We start from the raw sequence: 21,387 nt of genomic DNA on the forward strand, positions 1-21,387 counted from the left end.
TTGAGCGTCTGTTACGTACAGGCACGGGGCCAGTTTCCTTTGACATGTGTAACATCGTTTGCTATAAATGTTGTACACCTTTTGCTGATGAGAGTGATTTAAGGAGGCTGAGTCACACAATAGATAAATTTCAGAGTAGGGTTTTACCTTCCTAAATGGAAGCGCAAAGGTAGGAAAATTGTAATCAAGAGTCTGGCTCCCTTTTTGATGTTTGACAGCTGACAGCTCACTCCCCTTGTGTCCCGTCTCTGGGCAAGCCAACAGGAAAACAAACCCACTCCTTCCCCAGGTGCTGGTGGAAAGTTGAAACTGTGCAAACACAGCCATTGCGCATCCTGGCCCCTCCCTCAACCATGATAAAAACCGAAGCCACTTGCCCTTCCCATTGCACAAGCTACTTTGGAATGACTTGAGTGCCTGCTCTCCCTAGACGTCCTCATTATGTGAGCAATAAAACTTCATAGCATCTTGGCACCTAGGCGGCATCATCAGTCTCAACATCAGAACCATTTTTGCATGGGGAGCTGGCGTGCAGGACAACCATAGATAAAAATATTCAAGTAAGGACAGCAGTCCAACATACAGTCAATGAGTCAATGTATGTTTGGCTAAAGGAGGCTGAAAGCCATGCATTTATTATTCAGGCCCTTCCTCCCCTAGCAGTGAACTTGGTGGGGCTGGTGGTGGAGAAAATGTTTCTTCCATTTTAGCAGCATTTTCTTTTTTCCTTCTGCTCTGGGTTCCTTCTTTTTTTTTTTTTTCCTTCTGCTCGTTGTACTGCTCTGGGTTCATTACTCACAGTAGAGTCTTCAATCTTGACCTCAATATCCATCTGCTTATTCAGTGCTATTTGGTTATCATCCCAAGACCCTAAATCCATATACACTTAGAATTAAAGCCCCTTTTGAAAATTAATTTGGGGAAGGTATTCAATAATGTTGTAAAGATTTTGTTGGGTATCCGATGGACATGCGTCCTATTTGGGAGACCACCTCAGGGATACTGTGGATACCTGATCATGGCATTGTACACCAGAAGCTAAACATTAATGAATGCCAACTATAATTTTATATATATAATGTGATGGTTCAGTGTGAGGTCGGAGGGATAGTGGATGGGGGGAGGGGGGTTCACAGTGTGAGGGATATAAATGATGAACGTCTAAGTATTACCTTGTCTTGTACACCTGAAACTAATAAATAAATAAATAAATAAAATAATAATATAATGAAATGATTTTGAATAAAATAACGTTATTTGAAAAAAAAAAAAAGAATTAAAGCCCCATAAGCTGATTGATTATATGCAATACCCTATGCATTCTCCAGCAGTTTTTCTTTCTCCAAGTGAAGATTTACTTATTCTATGGAGAAATTAGTGGTTGCACATGTGTTAATACAAAATGCAGGATTAATTATAAAATTGCACAGAGGTCTAAACGTGCAGTATGCAAAATGCAGAAACTGGTGTATTACCAACATTTGAATTAACATGCCTGCATCTAGAAATGTTCAGGGAATTTGTGGTTCATTTAAAGTGACACCAGAATTGAGCCTTTTAAAAGCAGACCATTCCCAGCATAATGATTCTATAATTTATTCAGACTCAGACATCCAGCACCGTGGAATTTTGTGTTAAATAGCCCAATTGGTGTATAATGAAAACAGCTTCCAGTAATTTCAATCCTTGGAATCGGCCCAAACTGTGCATCTTGGTCTCAGCCAAATACTTGCGAAAGGTAGAAGGGGTAATTAGCATATATTTGGTTATATACTCACCTCTAGTATGTACACATGGGGATTATCCTCACATACAGGGTTGTCTTCAGATCGTGTTTGGAGTCTCATTCTGGGTCCCTCTGACCACCCAGCATATGCAGGAGCCCCATTTCTCCCCATGGTTGAGCTCGGGAATGTAGATTTCTTTTCAGGAGTCTAAGCATAGCATAATGGCAAAGGGGGTCATGAAACAAGTCGTGGATCCACAACTGCTTTCGAAGAGTAACCGAGATAATAGGCCTGAGTGAGTCAGACAGAGGTAGCGCCAGCACAGGGCCACTCACACTGAATCCGCAACAATCGGTAGTCCCGGAGGCCACCCTCACCACGTCGGCGGTAGGCCTGTGTGTACACAGATGACCTCAGACAGTGGGATACGGGTAGTGCAGTATTTTTCCAGTTGGGAGGGTGGGCTGTTTGGAGCCATCCATATGGCCCACACTGGGTCTGAGAGGTGGCTTCTTCAGGTCCCATGTTGTCTCTGGCAGTGATCACCGGGCAGTCAGAGTCGCAGATGACCTTGACCTGTCACATGTGTCACCAGCTTGTCTGGCTTATGGGGAATGAGACAGCAGAATGTTGGAACGTTGGACATGGGAATGCAAGTTACAGAAAGCATGCTACTGACAATCAGCAATGATGACGGATGATGGGTTTAAATGGCAGCAGCCAGTTTAAGGTTAGAAACAACGGAATGGCAAGATGTTTACGCAGCCAGAGCACATGAGGTGCGATCAAACATGGTGAATGTTTAAATAAAATTAAAAAATGATTACAGTAAAAGACATGTTGCCATTAACCCCTCCCCCCACATTCTTAACAAAGGGGAGTATAGTCTGATTAATTTGGGTTTAACAAAGGGGAGTATAGTCTGATTAATTTTTCTTTTTATTAAAAGGACAAGTGTAATACCAAGGGCCTTTTATTTGGAGCTTTGGAATTTAGCCAACTGTAAACACATTTAAGGGGATTCAGCTACAACGCAAACTCTTCATCAGTACAGTTGGAAGCGCTTGGACAGAAGACATTTTTTTTATCTTTCTAGATCAGGTGAATATTCCTGTATAGCTACTAATTTAGATAAGATGAGCCGCTGAATGCTTCCCTCCTTATAAGGTGATGGGGAAAGTAGGGAATGAGCCAGAAGTGTGTGGCCATTGGGCAAGCCTATCCTTTATTGACTAACGTGTTTCATGGCATACCGCTTCCCTAGTTGGTTTAGGAGGGCCAAGTATGTTTTTTTACATATTCGCATTTCATAAATTCAGAAAGAGACAGAGGCGATGATTCACTATATGAAATTTTACTGATTAAATGTCATGTTGGGAAGCCCTGGATAACTGTCTCCAGGGAGCCATAGAGTCTTATCCCTGGGGAGAGAAGGAACCAGCTCAGAGTGGAGCCAGGAGTAATTTTTATAAAACAGATCATGACTCTGACCATTGGAGAAAGAGAATACTTTGATGAGAATCCCAACAAGTAACTCTCTTTAAAGGGCACACCCCAAAGTTACGAGTCCCTCCTCTGTGCATGGCAAACCCCCACTCTTCCTCCAGACTCACATGATTATTGTGTTTCCTTCCCTAATGCTCCTCCCACCACAGAGGCCACTCATTAGGCTCTGGGCAAAAATTGGGAGTTAAGTGATGTACCTGTCAAGGTCTGGTCAGGAAAACAGAGACCATAGTACATATTTCAAACAGAACTCTCACTCTTATACATCTGTAGAAAAATGGGAAAGCATGTGAATAGGCAGTTCAAAGAAGAGGAGGATGAGTGTGAAAGGTGAAGAGATTAAGAAGTACAAACTGGCAGTTACAAAATAGTCATGGGGATGTAAAGTGAAGCACAGGGAATGTAGTCAATGATACGGTAATAACTGTGTGTGGTGCTAGGTGGGTATTAGACTTAACGGGTGATCACTTCATGAGTTATATATCTGTCTAATCACTATGTTGTCCACCTGAAACTAATATAATATTGCATATCAATGATAATTGAAAAATAAATTATTTTTTAAAGAAGAGTACCTGGGAGCAGAAACAAGGACCTGGGAACAGACGCCTCTGGGAAGAGGAATTAGGTCAGTTGGACATGGTGGTGGGAAGATGGAGCTTTACTTTTCCCTGTTTACCCTTCGATACATTTGAATTTCTTATTATGCATTAACTGGTCAAAAACAAACAGATTAAAATTTGGGGGGAATAATTCCTTCTAAGCCTTGTTGGAGGGCACATGAGACGGACAGTGTTACTGGAGGGCAGACCTTCTTCTACTGAGGGGGGATTTATCCAGAGGATGGAAACTACTGGAAGTGTGTGTGCAGGAGAATGGATTAGCCAGCCATGGCTGGCCCATTCTGCTCACGCACTGGTGATGGTCAGAGTCAAGTCAGTCCACGTTTCCTTAGCTCTGCCTGCTCCTGTGTCCTCCCAGGGCCAGGCGCTCATTGCTCGTAGTCCCCCACCACAAATGCCACCCTCCTTTTCCACAATGGAGCTCTTTGAGGTCAGAGGCCAATTTTTCCTGTCCCATTTTCCCCAGCCCTTGACATTATGTCCAGCGCGTAGAAAAAGCTTAACAAATGTTGAATTCTGACTCATGTATTCATTCTGGGGAAACACCCTGAGGCCATGATTTATGTTTTTACATCTAATTCCTGTCTCCCAAACCTGCAACAGCTTTTCTGTCTCTGTTGTCCTCAGCACTTTGCCCAGTGCCCTGTATACAGTAGGAGCTCAGTAGGTGCTGAACAATGAGAGTCACAAGGGTGGTTAGTTTATCTTCAGAACAGATCTTTCCCGGTCCTTACAGTAAGAACAGAGCCGAATCTTCCCAAATGGAACACACTGCAGCCGCTGAGAAAAGAGAAGTGGGAGGCTCTTCAATGTGAAAGGTGCCAACAGCCTAGGTCATTACTCCACCCAAGGGTGTCGGCAGAGGTGACACCAGTAGGCATGAGGAGACGGGATTGTCACAATGCCTTTTATCGCTACCACTTCAAGCTCTGTTGCTGGTCTACAAGTTAGGAAGAACTAGCCCAATCGTACTGGTAGGACAGGGAGAAGTCCAGATCCATGTCCCAGAGCTGCCTCGCGTATCTCCCTGTCGCTTCAGCAGAATCCAAGAAAGCACACTAAGGCCTGGTTCCACGCCTCGAGTTGACCCACAGGGAGGGAGCAGCTGGGAACTCGGCACGGAGTCCAGAGTGTAAATATTGTGCTCTGAGGTCACAGACACAGCCCAGCCAGAAGCGGCAGCAGTTGAGATGGCTTCCCTGGAGGCCAACAACGAACATCACGTGAAGACTACCGGGAAGGGAGTAAAGAGCAGTCCAAGTTTCCCAAAGGATCTTAGCCTCCCTGCCGGTCCTGCCAGCTGAATGGGAAGCCCAGAGCAGCAGGGGAGGGTGCTAATACCTTCCTGGTAACTACTGCTAACATGAATTAACTCCTGACACCCCTGAGAGACCCCTGCTGCCTTTGATTTCTCCTCCTTGGCTCCATTTCAACAGCGTCCAGCTGCGTTCTCTCTGCCCCTGTAGAAAATGGGTTGGAAGTGTTTGCTTCTGAGCAGATTGGCAGATGAGAAAGAGCTCCCTTGTGAGATCGCTGAACTGAACGTTTGCTCCCTACAAAGGCCTGCTCAGCACCAGGACATCCAGGCTGCCCAAGTGAGCAGGGTGAGCTAAAGGGACCCTTGGCAGGGGAAAATCCCGGCCTGGAATCAGAGCATCCTGCCTGCTGTCCCAAGCAGACATTGGCCTGAGGCGGGAGCCTGAGGGGAACAGGTTTTCAGAATGGGAGTTTTTATGTTTTTGTTTTTTGTTAGTTTCAGGTGTATAAAACAAGGTAACAGTTAGACATTTATACCCCTCACAAAGTGATAACCCCCTCCCCCAATCTACTATCCCTCTAATATCGTATATCGGTGTTATAATTCCACTGACTCTATTCCCTATGCTGTACTCCACATCCTGTGACTATATATATTAAATTATAGTGGACATTCATTGTTATTCAGCTTCAGGTATACAGTGCAGTGGTCAGGCATCTACACCGTCCCTGAAGTGGTCTCCCTAATAAGACAAGTGTCCATTGAATACCCTGTGAAATTTACAACATTATTGATTGTATTCCCCAAACTGTCTTTCTTATCCGCATCAGAATGGGAGTTTTAACGCACAGAAACATCTTTCCCTAACCCGAGTCCGAAAAAGCATCAGAGTCACTTTATACGTCAGATACATGTCCTCATAAGCACTTTGCTAAAATCCTGCTGTATCTTGTGACGTTTCCACAGCTTGCTGGGACACGGCCTTCTGTTCCCAGTACAGAGGGGACGTCCGTTTCCTGGGGTTTTGGGGAGGGGAAGGTGCTTTGAGGACTTGGTCTTTATGGACTGTAATCTCTAAGATTTGGAACAGGCCTTGTGGGGGTCATCTGGTCCCACCTCCCAGGGGAGGCAGCCACCCTCAATAGCTGTCTTCTGGAAATCTGCCTGAATGCTGACAGGGGTGGGAACCCAGGAGGTCGCTGGCCTTGTGGGGAGGCTGCTGTCAGTGGTACAGGCTCCTTTCAGTAGTAGCCAAAATCTGCCTCCGCTAACCTCCATCTGTTGGCCCCAGTTCTGTCTTCTGGAGTGACGTAAATAAGTCTAATTCCCTTTCCATGTGACCTCGTGGCCTTTTTCCAGGCTAAACTTTGACTTATCAGCATGCGCACACTGGGGAGCCCTTCTGCACCCTCCTCGAAATGGCTTCTTCGTGACGGTGTCTTTTGTAAAACATGGTGCCTGGAATTGGTCAACCTCCCTTGAGTCTACACTCATGTGCATATGTTTTCTGTTACTCTCAGGCTGAACACGCAGCCCCTTCCCCCACCCCTGCTGGCAACCTGCTTGCCATATGGCCTGAGATGACAGCAGCAGTGGCCTTGGCTGCCATCCAGGGCCAGGCAGCTGTGCTTGTCTGTGCACGCATGTGGTCCCACAGCCTTGTGTCCCTGCAGGAGAAGAGCAGCTGTGCTGTGGGGCAGCTCTGTGCCTCAGCTCACCCTCAGCAGAGCCCTGGGTCACCAGCAGGGGTGGGTCTGATGGGAGGGTTCTGTGGGGTCTTCTGCATTCCTTTTCCCTTTCTGGAACAGTGACCTAAGAGCCCCTGCCCATCTCAGGGGAGCGCTGATGCTTCTTAGCAAAGAAGGGCCTCGGACTCCCTGAGACCGCCATTGGCTGCTCCCTGTGCAGAAGTCCCCTGGCACCCAGGACCACCCCGGTGCTCTGAGTACCTATAGGATGAGCAAGCTGCTTTCCCCCTCCACCCAGCTGGCTGGAGGGCAGTGTGTGGACACCGCTGCTGCCACAGCAGCCCCTGAACTTGGACGTTCTTCTTACCTGTTTCCCATGCCCCTCCTTACACCAGCACCAAGGAGGTAAGATGCCTTTTCGAAATACTATTTGTAAGTGTTGGAGCCACATTTTTGTGAATTAATCTCAGAGCCGCTTTGTGCTGCTGTCGGTCAAGTTCCTTGTCAGGAAGACAAGGGGCGAGTAGGTGCTGACGGTCAGCAGTGATGAGGCGAAGCCTGTGGGCTCAGTCTCCTTAGAGAGAAATGGCTCTGTGGCCACCACCTGCACCCTGGCACATCCAGCCTGCCTTCCTGGTGACAGGAGCAGCAGGGAGAGTAGGGACAGCTCCTGGAGGAAGAGCAGCAGCCGCTGAAAGGTGGTGCACAGACAGGCTCTTGGCTCCACGGTACCTCCAGCCCTCAAACCCGTCCGTGCCGCAGCATGGACATGAGTAAACCAGACCTGCAGACACAGAGAGTGGGAGCAGCAAGGTGAGAACAAAGCCGTCTCTGGCAGGCAGGAACACCTCCTTCTCTTCCCGGGGGGTAGCTGGTGTTCATAACCCACCGTTACTTCTGAGAGCTCAGGGAAGAGCTGCTGCCGCTGCTGCCGCGGCTGCCCGGAGCGTGGTTCTATCATTCTGTTCTTTGCTGGGGAATTGAAGTCAAGTTATTTGGAGTCTTTTATCTAACAACTGCTTTAGGAAAAGAATATGTCAGATGCATCTGCTGACATCACCTTTTCAGGTGTTCCCATGGCTTAGGCGCCGCTCTCTCTCTCTAGCTCTCTCTGGTATATTCACTGGAGTGGCATTCATGCCCTGCTGTCCCTTGGGAAAGTCCAGGTGTTGACTGCCAGTACGTGCCAGATGCCTCTTCTCCCAGTCACACCCCCAGTGTGGATGACGCTTAAAGTATGGGCACGTCTCTCAGTGGGCTTCATGTCCCCTGGGGTGGGAAAATGGCGGCCAAATGTACATACATGTGGTTTCTTGTTCAGGGGTTTTGAAATAACGGTTATTTTTAATCACCTGCAGTAGAGATTTAGGAGTCTTGTGAATGAGTACTCTCGCGAACAAGCAGTATCTGTGCTCCTCCAGTCTCATTTTGATTTATTTATTGACCATTCTACCAGGTGTGCCCTGGTCCCAGTGACCTGAGTAGAAACCAGCAGACTCATAGATTCTCACACCTGGTTCTACCTCCACCAACCGTGTTCCGGCCAGAGGAGGCTTGGTGTCCGCTGAGCCTGTTGCAGTGTTGCAGGGCTGCAGCTGCCAGTGTCCCTCTGCCTCCCCGAGTGTCTCCTCTCTCCCACCCTCTGGGATGGCAGCCATCTTCTCATCCTTCTTCCAAAAGAGTAGACTTTTACATACCTGCAGGCAGAACCTTCTCTTCTTCAGTCTTCACTTTTCCAGATAAACGTTGCCAAGTCTGTCAACCACTCCTCTGTGATGTGGTTCCCAGACCTGTGCCATTCCATATTTGTACAGTTAGATTAGAAAACAAAACAAAAACTGTTAAAGCTCAGCTGTTTTTATCATCGTGAAATTCTAACTTAGTGTCAGCCCATCATCCCAGCCTGGCTGCCTGTTTGAGACTCTTGTCTCTGTCATCCATGCTTTCTGCACGCTTGGCGAACAGAGCTGTGGAGCGGAACCTAAAGGTGAAGGTGAAGCTCTCTTGGCCCTTAGTGGCGTATCCTCACAGGCTTCAGATGAAGGCGTACACGGTTCGAATGAAAAATACCAAGGCCGCCTGTCTAAATGCACACAATAGGTCCTTCATAAGTATGAGTGTGGGTGAGTGATTGTCAGGGCCGTGTGCCAGCGAGCCTGGCCCACACCGTGCACATCCCTTTGTTTGAGGGGAGTGGCTTTTGTGAGCTCATTCGCTGGGCAGAAGCTGCTGTGTTACCGTAGCGCGATCAGGGATGAACGGTGAACAGAGTCCTAACGAGGCTGTATTAACACACAGGTTATGAGAGAGAAACAGCTGGAAGCATGTTCTGAAGGTGCAGCCTCTAGCACCAGCAACAGGAGTTGGGGCTGTGGCACCAAGTGCAGGAACAGTTTCCTGGGAAGCCGGTTGCCCCCCCCCCCACCATTTGGCCCCGGAGAGAAAATATGTATATGTGTTATCTCAGCACTGCCTTCAGCTCTGCGCTGACAGAATTAAAAAAAAAAAAAAAAAAAGTGGCTCTGGCTTGTTCTCTCTGCTTCCCCAGTGGCACATGAAATGATTGTACTTTATGGCAGTGAGTTCTTCAGTAAGTGCCTGCCTGCAGGGCCGGAGGTGGGGAAGGATGAAAAATGCCGCATAGGTTGGCTTCATCAGGATATGAAATTAACTGTGAACAACGTGATTTACTGAAGACCACTGCTTGTGCCAGACGCAATATGCGTGCAACACCAAGCAAGCAACTCTTGCCCAGGAAGGCAGGAAGCTCCCTGAGGGTGGTCGGAGCCACCCCTCCTCTGTGTCACCCTGCTAAATGCCCTGTAGAGGCTCAGCTTGTGGTAGGGGCCAACTAACCGGGGCTCTGACACACAATAAAAAAGTTCACAGGCACTGATCACATGCTCTTCCATGCCCAGAGTCTAAATTAGGCACCAAGACACAGGATATAAACGTGCTCGTAGATGCTTTATTCATTCCCCTTTACAAAGATGGAGAAACTGAGGTCTCTGGAGGTGGGGTGACCGAGTGATGGATGACTCTTAATAACCTGCTGCTTCCCCCTTCCTCTTACCTTCGACACCATGAGTAAGGGGAGGAAATTAGGATTTAAACAAAAGGGAGAGGCCAGGAGGCAGGGGCCTGGTGTGAGCTATTCCTGCGTGTGGCAGAGGCCACTGGTAACTGCTTTGGGAGTTTAGGGGGCCCAGTGCACTTAGACTTACACACCCTTGTCCAAGTGTGGTCTGATGACCGGTTAGCTGTTAGACCTTGGAAAAGTTACTGTAGTTCGCTGAGCCTTGGTTTCCTTTTCTATGAAGTAGGGTTAATCATACCTCACTGGTAAGGTCGTTGAGAATATGGAAGGCACTCAGCAAAGTATCTGGCAACATGTGATGCCCAGTAATTATCTGTTTTCTCCAGTCCATGAACAATTCATGAACAACCTTTAGTAGAAAGCTCTTCTCTCAGCTTCCTGCAGAGCTCCCCCAGAACAGTAGTTCCCAAAGGGTCCACATCACCTGAGGATGTGTTAGAAATGCAAATCGTAGGCCCACTGCAGACCTCCTGGGTCAAACTGGGGAGTGGGGGCCCTACCTTCTGTTTTAACATGTCCCCCAGCGACTCTGAGGTGGGCTCATGTTTGAGAACCAGTGCCCCAAGATTTTATCCTTCAATTTTGAATCAATTAGAACCATCCAATCCTTCTCCCTCAGCATTTAAAAGAACAAAACAAACAAAACACCCAAAACACAGAGGCCTCAAACCCAAAACCCAGGTTTGAGTTTTGTAACCTGTATGGAGATTTGTAACCTGTATGGATTTGTAACCTGTATGGAGGCAAAATATCATGATTACAAACCTGAAGTAACATGAGCCTGTCCTTCAGACCTTCTGTCCGTATTCCCAGCAGTCTGAAAATAGACCCAGCAGTGCACAGGCTTCAAAGCCCCTGCAGCTTTGCTTCTGCTGTGTATCCTTCGAGAAGGTGGCCCTTTGACAGGAAAAGGCTCCCGCTTTATAGCTTTATTTAGATTAAAGCTCTAAATTTAGCTCTGAAGGAAGGTCTGCATACTCAGAACCATTTGATGAATGGCTTCACAATATCTGCAGCTGGGACTAAAGTCGTTCTGAATAATTAATGGAATGATAGTAGTGAAGCTGGTGGCGAAGAGAGTGCCAGGGCGGGGGGAGTGCTGTCTTTCAGGTCTTGAGCCAGCATCTTAGTTCTAGGGTCTGATGCACAAGCTGGTTCTCTAAGGAAAGACACACTCAACCCCCCACAGGCCTCGGAGTGGAAAATGCCCCCGATGCAGAAGGACATATGCATAGGGTCAGGTGCTGCTCTTCAAAATACCTAACACATGGTAAGACACGGGCACAGACCAATTAGTCCAAAAATATGGCAGCCATGTGCTGGAGCAGGTCGTGGAGGCCCCTACAGAACTGGCTGTTACTCTTTCGTTGTATCAGAAAACAGACCTGAGCGAGAAGTTGGGACCATGGCTTTTAATAACTGGTAGGGAAGCATCTCAGTCTTTTAACGTCAGGTATCGTCTCTCTGATGGGCACCAGCTGGATGTCAGCCCTGAAGATGACGTCTGAGGCAATGCTCAGGGTCAGTGAGAAGTAACATCCCCTTTGACCCCCAAATCCAACAGTCACCAAGTCCTATGACTCGGTTCTGTAGCATCTCCTAGAATCACCTTTTCCTTCCATTTCCACATTGAATGTCTGTGGGGACAGAGCCAGGAGTGCAGTTCCCAGGCTCTCGTCTCATGTGGAAAGGTGTGGCGTCCTGGCATGACGTGGTGGAGTGCGGGTTGTGGATCATGTGGCTCCTGCTTCCTGTGTCTCCAACCCAGTCGCCAGCAAGAATATAGTGGTGTGACTCCCCTATAGTGGTCTATGGACCCATGGGTGTTCCCTTTTGGCCTCACCATATCCTGTCTTCTTCTGTGGGGAGCGGGGCCAGAGACCCCGCATGACACCCTGCATGACAATGTCCTTCTCCGAGCCTGCCCATTTGCAAAGGCCCTCTCTGAAGGTTGGAGTCCATCAGCCCCACCCACATTGCTCTTTCCCCGGATGTGGGCTGTTCCATATGCACTTTCATACCCAGGGCATATGGGTAGATATGTGGGTGGCATTTAATGATCATACTACATCCATCACATTAGCAGATTTAAGCTCCAACCAAGGAGAGTTTGTCTGGGGAGGTGAGACTTATTTCCTTTATAGCCTGATGGCTCTCAGATATAATGGGAAACTCCTCTTATTCCTTTCTTAGAATGGCTTTGAGTCACTGAGTGACATGGGACCAGAAAGTGAGAGTCCATCTGTCCAGCTGAAGGGACACAAGAGCCACGCTGGCAGGGTCATGGTGTTACTCCACAGTAGAAGTGTGACCCAGAAAGGTGACAAATGAGCAATGGATGAGTAACAGGAACAACAGGACACAGAGCGCAAAGCCTCTGGCTAGGAAACTTGCCTGGATGGATGGAGGAAGAAGGCTAGGGCATTATTAATGATTGATAAATGATAGGTAATTGTAGATAAAGACTAAAGGACAGATTGAAGTCCTTCAGTCTGTTATCCAAATAGGATCCAATCTGACACTCTGGGATTGGGATTGTAATTGGGATGTGGACTCTGGGCCCTTTCGAGACAGGATGGCTTCAAGAAAGAATATTGGTATAGGTTGGGCATTTCTATCTCAGAGCGTTGTGAGGATTCACGAAGATTGTGTGTTCTTTGAACACCGTATAGTAGGTTGCGTGTTCTTCCTAAACCACTCATATGCAAACGGACGATGGTGCTGGCTGACTGGGTAGAAGCGCAGGAAGATAGCTTCCCTGTAAAGTTTGTCCATGTGCTGGTCGCTGGCTGTTTTCTTCTAAAAATGGTCAACAGAGTAGGATGTAGCCTTTGAAAAAGCCATTAGAGCCAAGATGGCGGCCCCAGGCTCAGGCGTGTCTCCCTTCCTGACAGCCCAGTGAGCTTGTGATGGGGTAATTGAGAGCAACTCAATTAACTCCTCTCCCATTGGGAATGATTGATTTCTTCCCTAGGATCAGGGTTTGTGCTGATTCAGCTGCCGAATGCGTCTGCATGGTTAAGAAAGAACTACTGTTGTCCTCAGAGGCCCCAGTGGGAGAAAGTATAATTAGGGGAGCCTGGTGTTCAGACCTAAACATGGCAAGTCCTCCTGCTCCTAGGGAGATGAAGGGCTGAAGACCCATTCTCATTCAAAAAATGAATGGTAACAGAAGGAAACTATCGTGTTTCCCGGAAAATAAGACCTAGCCGGACAATCAGCTCTAATGCATCTTTTGGAGCAAAAATTAATATAAGACCCAGTCTTATTTGACTATAATAGAAGACCAGGTTTTATATAATGTAATATAATATAACATAATGTAATGTAATGTAATATATACAATATAATGTAATACTGGGTTTCATATTAATTTTTGCTCCAAAAGACACATTAGAACTGACTGTCCAGCTAGGTCTTATTTTTGGGGAAACAAGGTAGATTTTTGGAGGTGAGCACACTAGCATATATACAGATACTGAATTATAATGTATGCCTGAAATTTATATAAGGTTATGTTATTAACTAACGTTACATCAATAAATTTAATTAAAAAATAATAAAAATTAATTGTATCTACCTGCATTTTTTGTTTGAACACCTTGAGACATATATAGCCTAGGACATTGTAGCATAATACAGCAAATCTGTGATTTGCTAATGTTGTTGCTTTAAAAAAATTTTTTTCCAACTTTATCGAGAAATAATTTGTGCTTAAAAAATGCATCCATTTAAGGTATTTTACAGTTGTATGTAACCTTGAAAATATTCCCATAATCAAGATAGAAAACATTTTCATTATCCCCAAAGATTCCTAGCGCCCCTTTGTTGGCTATCCCTCCCTCCGCTCCAGGTCCAGGGAACGACTGACATGCTCTCAATTTGAATTTTACATAAATGGAGTAATATGGTGCATATTATTTTGCCAGTGGCTTCTTTCACTCAGCATAAATATTTTTATTGTGGCAAATTATACGTAACATAAAATTTACCACCTTAACCATTTTTAAGTGTATAGTTCAGTGATGTTACGTACATTCACAGTGCTATGCAACCATCACCAACATCCATCTCCAGAACTTTTCTCATCTTGCAAAACTGAAATCCATTAAACTATAACTTCCTTCTCTTTCTAGTTCCTGGAAACTACTATTTTACTTTCTGTCTCTACGAATTTGACTACTCTAGGTACCTCACATAAGTGGAAATCATACAATACTTGTCATTTTTGTGATTGGCTTATTTCATTTAGCACAGTGTCTTCAAGGTTCATCAGTGTTGTAGCATGTGTCAGAATTTCCTTTTTAAGGCTGAAAAATATTCTGTTATATTAGGATAGAACACATTTTCTTTATTCATTCATCAGTCAATGGCCACTTGGGTTGCTTCCACCTTTTGGCTATTGTTAAGTAATGCTGCTGTGAATATGGGTGTCCCGATATCTCTTCTATCATTCTTTTTCAATCTTTTGGGTATATATGTGGTAATTCTGAGTTTAATTTTTTTCAGGAACCTCCAAACTGTGGCTGCATCATTTTACAATGTTACCTTTTGAAGTTTTGCGTTAGACCTGCTTCTTGCTCTGATGATCCCTGCACCTCCCAGAAAAGCAATTCGTCATGTCCTGTGACTTCTCATGGCCCTGCCTGAGGATCGCCTTTTCCTTCACTATCTCGAGTCTCTGCCTTTGCAGTCCTTTCAGACTGATGTAATTGCTTGGAGAAGTGCTTAGCCATGATAACCTCGCTTTCTACTAGCTGTAGCCATTTCCTTCTCTGTCCTACATGCTTCTCATTAGCTGTAGTTTTTAATACAACTTACCAATATCCTGTTAACAATATGCCACAACCAACTACATCCTATTAGCTCCATCTGTTACACCATCTACATTGGTCCTCTTAATTGAGTCTGTTGTGCTATACATCCCACTTCCTGCATTTAGCTGTATCTGCCAAATAATCTGTCCGACTTACTGTATTACCTAATCTTTTGCAACTGTTGTCTGATTTGCTGGCATCCTGTTCATAATACATTCACTGCTGCCTCGCTGTCATCTGTTAAAACTGTTTACCTGTTTAGCTCTCGTTAGGTCCAGGTATCAAAAGCCCACTGGGAAGCTACGCACCTCATTGGCTCTGGTGGTCCAGCTGTGAATGTGCAGGGGGCTTCAACTTTAAAGTACACTCTTACAAAGGATCTTTCCCTTTGGCCAATACCATATTGCCCACCAGGCTTTATGAACCATGTTAATGGAGTGTGTGTGTGTGTGTGTGTGTGTGTGTGTGTGTGTGTGTGTGCACGCGCGCACATGCACGGTGGCTGGGATGTGGGAATATGGGAGTTGGCTGGACCCTGAGCACTGAAATCCTGGTGAGAAGAGAGAGCATGGACGGAGAATGCAGAATGGAGGAAGGCCAGGGGGAGGGAGGACTGCAGGATGAGGTCAGTGTTCATTTGGCAGGACGGAACCCTTTTGACACCATCTTTTTTGTTAATGGCTGACAAGCCTGGATGACTGTGCAACATGGCAATCCTTGGAATGTTGCCAGAGGGACAGTCCATCCTAGGTTCTTTTCACTTTATGATCCCAGGCTCATCTGAGCCCTGATGAAGAGGAGACTCTGCTCCAATCAACTCTCCTCTCCCACCCCCACCTCATACACACACACGCACACTTGGGCCACATCAGTGGTTGGTTAGCAGCCACCATAGTCAAAGACCTTGTACCTCTAGGCAACCTACAGAGGGTGAAGTCGACATGGGGGACAGGGCCTAGCACACGGCAGGAAGTACCGGTGGAATATTGTAAAAGGGTGACTTATGGAGTCTGTGTTTTCTTTGTCATCACATATCTTACACTTGAGGTCAAGAAAGGATGGGGGTCCTTGGCAGCCATCCAGTACACACTGGGGTTACTGTCCAGAGGAACACTTGTGCATTGAAAAGGCTGGCTAGGGGTGGCCAGTTAGCTCAGTTGGTTAAAGCGTGGTGCTAATAACACCAAGGTGGCCGGTCAATCCCCACATGGGCCAGTGTGAGGTGCACCCTCTTTAAAAAATAAACAAATAAATAAAAATAAAAAGCTGGTTACCTGTGTGTTTGCAATAGAATTCTCGAGTGGTCCTATAGTAATCCTTTGCGTTTCTTTGAAACACTTTTTTAAAGCACTACCAAAATTGTGATCTTATTTTGTTTCACGTGCTTCTATTTATTTTTGACCTCCCATTGTGTAAATGGAGAAACTGAGACCCTACTAGAGTCTCAAAGTAGAGTCGGTAGTACAAGTCTTCCAACTGATGTTTAGCTGCCTCTGTACATGGCACCCAGTAATACTGGGGAGAATTTTCAGGGTCCCTCTGTTCCCTCAAACTGAACATGTGTATGCCTTACCTCTGGGCAGTTTTGGGGATATTTCTCCTTATAATTCTGTGTGCTGGGCAGACGCTTTCACCGATGTCCCAGCACAGCTGTGCAAGCCCCCAGGCCCAGCTTTGTGTAAATGAAACATCCCCAACTCCCAGCTCCACAGCCAGCCTCTGGGTTCTGTGTTTACCAAACCCCTGCTGATGCCTTACCCTAAACACAGCTGAAGTCTGGGACCATTTCCTGTACCGGAAGTCCCCTCCCTTCTTCCTGCTCCCTGAGCCCCCTGAAAAGCAGGTGTTGATAGGTCCCCTGGCATCTGTGTCTGAGCCACAGGGGTGAGGGATCTGTGGGCCTCCAGGTAGGATGGGTCCATCCTGAAGCTTGAAGAAGTATCTGGCTGTCCTGTGCGGAATAGTGTCCCCTAAAGTCATGTGTACCTAGAATCTCAGAAGGGGACTTCATTTGGAAATAGGGTCTTTGCAGATGTAATCAGTTAAGGATCCTGTGAGGAAATCATCCTGGATTTAGGATGGGCCTAAATCCAACAACTGGAATCCTTATAAGAGGAGAGGACACAGAGACACACAGGGAAGGAGGCCATGTGAAGATAGAGGCAGAGATGAGAGTGATTCTGCCATAAGTCAGGGAAGGCCTGGGGTCACCGGAAGCTGGAAGAGGTGAGGAAGGATTCTCCCTTGGAGCCTTCCGAGAGAAGGAGGCCCTGCCAACACATTAATTTCAGACTTCTGGCCTCTAAGAGTGTGAGAGAATATGAGGTCTGACTATTAAGTTCACAAACTTGTTGCAACAAATGTTGCTAACCTTTTTTGATATCAGAGGGATTATTCATTATGAATTTGTACCAACTGGACAAATAATTAACCAAGGTTATTATTTGCAAGTGCTGAAAAGGCTGCATGAAGAAGTTAGACGACCTGAACTTTTCGCCAACAATTCATGGCTCCTGCATCACGACAATGCACCAGCTCACACGGCACTGTCTGTGAGGGAGTTTTTAGCCAGTAAACAAATAACTGTATTGGAACACCCTCCCTACTCATCTCATCTGGCCCCCAGTGACTTCTTTCTTTATCCGAAGATAAAGGAAATATTGAAAGGAAGACATTTTAATGACATTCAGGACATCAAGTGTAATATGACAACAGCTCTGATGGCCATTCCAGAAAAAGAGTTCCCAAATTGCTTTGAAGGGTGGACTAGGCACTGGCGTCGATGCATAGCTTCCCAGGGGGAGTACTTGGAAGGTGACCATAGTGATATTCAGCAATGAGGTATGTAGCACTTTTTCTAGGATGATTGACCTCATACATTTCTGTTACTTGAAGCCACTAAATTTATTCCAATTTATTCTGGTCATTTATTCCAGCTGCCGCAGGAAACTAATATACCTGCTGACTAGCAGATAGGAGGTGAGACATTACAGCTGGTCCCAGGGCCAGGTTGTTGGGGTTCACTGCTCCCCTCACTTGTCTTACCTTCAGGACCTAGGAGAATTCTTGGGCCCAGCTAGTCTAAGTAGCACGTTGAAAACGAGCTAGGAGGAAGACCATGACTTCACTCCCTGTCGTCATCCTAATCTTGTTGGAGAAAGACTTCTGTGCCCTCTCGCCACCATTACTACCTTTGTTTAGTGCCCACCATAGGCCAAGGACCATGTGGCTCTTTACGTCGTTTCACACCATCCTTGTCTTAGGTCATGCTGCCATAACAAAATCCCATAGACTGGGTGGCTTAGATAACAGACATTGATTTCTCACATTTCTGCAGGCTGGAAAGTCCAAGATCAAGGTGTTGACTAATTTGGTTCCTGGTAAGGACCCCGTTCCTGACTCACAGTGGGCTGGCTCCCTTCTCACTGTGTCCTTGTACAGCAAAGAGAAAGAAGAAGCAGACTCTCTGGTGTCTCTTCTTATATGGCCAGTGACCCCATCATCAGAGCCCCACCCTCATGACCTCACCTTACCTTGTTTACCTCCCAAAGGCTCCACCTCCAAATATCATCATTTTGGGGGTTAGAGCTCCAGCATATGAATTTGGGTAGGGGACACAGTTCACTCCATGGTACCTTATGAGGACACCATTAAGTAAGTTGTTCTATCTCTCCTAGGTTTACATTTGCTATTTCTTAAGTTGCTCAAGGGCACGCAGCTGGCAAGTAGCAGAGCCAGGATTAGAATTTGTGTCTAATCCCACTTCAGAGCCTGCACACTTAATCACTATGCTACACGGATTGAACCTGTGTCATATTAATAATAATAGTAGCAACTAATGGCTGACGTAGCAAGAAGAAAGCCTGCCGGAGTTCTAATAACCCTCATTGGCTCCCCACCGCCTTCCCCCTACCCTCCCCTTTTCCCTCCCCTGCCTGCCCCTCCCTGGGTGGTAGCCACATCACATGATCCCTGTTCCTTGGGTGGCCCGTGATGGGAGAGACCACTCAGGTGGTCTCTCGGGTAGCTAGCTCATCCCTGTCCCTTTCCATCTGACATTCTTGCTCATCCCACGTGGCCCATTTTAAATGTGCTCTATACACATTGTTCTCTAGCACATATTACATGGCTTCTAAACCCTACGGTGTGTGTTTGTTTTTTCCAAGCTAGAGTGGGAGCACCTTTGACACAGGACTAGATCTTTCTATTTTGGAATCTGGTAACTTGCACAGCACCTCTGGCTCTCCAAAGCCCCTCGTAAATATTTGAAGAAGTGAAACATGTAGAAGACACAGATATTATTAAGTAATAAATACTCAGCAGAAAGGGCTGTTAATTTTTAAAAAAGAATATCAGATATTCTAAGGCTAGTACTTTTAGAAGGAACCACTAAAAGTATTGAGTTTTGGAAGCAAATGTTTAATTTAGCCTCTCCCTTCTGTGTGCTTGCCCATGACACTCAATTCAATATAATGGTCAATCTATATTTTGGGATTTTCTCTGATTCTTATGGCCTTTTTTTCTTTTTTGCTTATCTTCTTTACTCTCCTAAATATGTATTCTTTGAAAGCTCGTCCTATTCCTAAACATAATTTGCATTTGTGATAGCACAGTCTTCATTTTATGCTGGCCCCAATGGGAATGTAGGGTTCAACTTGCTGGCATTTCATTTAAAGCAAACTTTGCAGGAGGCATGTGTCTTAATGCATAAACCAAGGCCCATGTTGTTTCTTGGGTTGCCTTATCAAAAGGGGGACAGTGTGTCTCTGTGGGAGATCCCACTCCAGGTATTTCTAACCACTCTTCCATCTCTGTCCTCCCATTGCAGGCTGGCCGTGGGTGACCCTCTCTGTCCTGGGATTTCTGTACTGCTACTCCCACGTGGGCATTGCCTGGGCTCAGACATACTCCATGAACTAATGCTGCTGGGCCCCAGTCAGCCCTGTCGCTGGCCTCCAAGGCAAATGGTGCTTCTCCCTGACCTCACACCCCAAGATAACCGCCAGCGGACCACCTGCTCATCTTTTGTTGAAGTTACCTCACTCCAAAACTGGAAGCTTGAGCTCGTAGGAAATTGACAACCGGAGAGTCTTCTAACTTTGGGGACTTAGAGATCATCTCCCCACATCATCATTTCCTGTTGAGTAAGCTGGGCTCCAGAGCAGTAGAGGGTCTTGCCCAGCTGCCCATGGTGACATTATGGCCCAGAACCCACCCAGTCCCAAGGGCCCTTTGGGTTCTTTCTCCTTTACCAAGAATTAAATGTAATGCACATTTCTTGATTAAGGCACAGAAATCCTGACTAGTGCTAGGCCCGTCCTCCACTGGGCAGTATTTCCGAAACATTTTGGGGAGAGTTATGTGACCCCTTCCCCATGTCCTGCAGTGTGCTCACTAGAACCAGTACTGGGGTTTGAGCTGCACACTCCAGCTCCTCAGCAGGGAGGTGACAAAGCCACAGCTGTTTCTAATTATCCAATCAGAGAAGATAGAATACATTCTGTCACATTCCGAGGCGTCGGTACCCAGGAGACCTGGTATTTGAGCTTCATCAGTACGGTCTACATCTGGCTGCCTGTTCCCTAGATTTGCGGAGCAGTATAAACATGGCAGTGCCTCCACCTGACAGTTCATTGTTTCCACATAAAGAAGCAGGATTAACAAACCGAGCAATAGCGTATCCACAGGCAGGTGCTACCAGGCAAATCACGGAGAGTAAGGATGGCTTCCCATGGTCTTCTCCCCATGCAACTGGTTTACCTTCAGTGGTCTACACTGTTTTGTTTTGAATAAAATGGAGCCTTTTCTATCGTATAAGTAATACACATTTTTATAGAATTGTTTTGAATATTTTTGAGGAACATCTTTAAAATCTAAATACACTTACATAACTCTTTCTTCACTCCTCTGGAAAGATGCTGACAGGCCCGTAATGGCCCCAAGTGGTAGATAATTCAGAATACTTTCTTTTGGCTGTGGATTTTTGTTGAAGGGGTGGTGCGGGGGGAGTAAGTGAAAACGCTTTAAAATTTGAATCCATAGTGTACCCAATTATGGGAGAACTTAGAACATCTCAAGCACATAAATTAAATTGTTATGAGGTTCACTTAGTTCTGGTCTCTGTCACACTGTCTCATGTTTGTTATTTGTTATTGTCCCTGTATCCTGGCTGTGGGATGGTGACAGGGATAAACTCCTAGAGCGCAGTACCAGTTATTTGGCTGATGTCCTTTCTTCCAAACAGCCATTCTGTTTGGAAGAGGAAGGGAGGGGGCCAGAATGTGGATGGCCCGGGGTGGGCACACACCATGTTAGCCGCAGCAAAGGGCAGAGGTCAGAAGGCCAGGCAGATCAGGGCAGCAGTGGCCGCAGCAGCCAGCGTGGTAAAGGAAGAGACACAGGCAGGCGGTTCCAAGGTGCTGATTAGTTTTCAGGAGGGGATGAGGCTAGGGAAGAGTCACCACGCAAATGAATACAGTAAAACTTCATGGACTAACACTAATTTGGAAATTGTGGTCACCCAGAGGGAGTTTGGCTGAAGTTTACATGGAAGGGGTTTGCCAAGGAAAAAAAAGGGAGTGTGGAGATTGTAGGGAAGTGTTTATATATGTATAGATTTATATATAGATATATAGATATATATCTATATATATCAAATGATTTTAAACTCT

General features: G+C 46.2%; 1 protein-coding gene across 6 annotated transcripts in view; it reads left to right on the forward strand.

The window, feature by feature from the left end:
- The window catches only part of HHAT (hedgehog acyltransferase), a 268,672-nt gene extending 247,845 nt beyond the window's left edge, over window positions 1–20,827 (forward strand). For 4 of the 6 annotated variants that reach the window (XM_081026421.1, XM_081026425.1, XM_081026420.1 and 1 more), the window contains one exon: window positions 19,545–20,827. In XM_081026421.1, the coding sequence (XP_080882547.1) occupies window positions 19,545–19,636 (92 nt within the window). In that variant the 3' untranslated portion in view covers window positions 19,637–20,827. Of the gene's footprint in view, window positions 1–14,408; window positions 15,952–19,544 lie in introns of those variants that run through there. The other 2 variants (XM_081026423.1, XM_081026424.1) reach the window with 1 other exon arrangement.
- Window positions 20,828–21,387: the final 560 nt, after the last annotated feature.

The sequence above is a fragment of the Rhinolophus hipposideros genome, assembly GCF_964194185.1.
Source record: "Rhinolophus hipposideros genome assembly, chromosome: 19".
NCBI lineage: Eukaryota > Metazoa > Chordata > Mammalia > Chiroptera > Rhinolophidae > Rhinolophus > Rhinolophus hipposideros.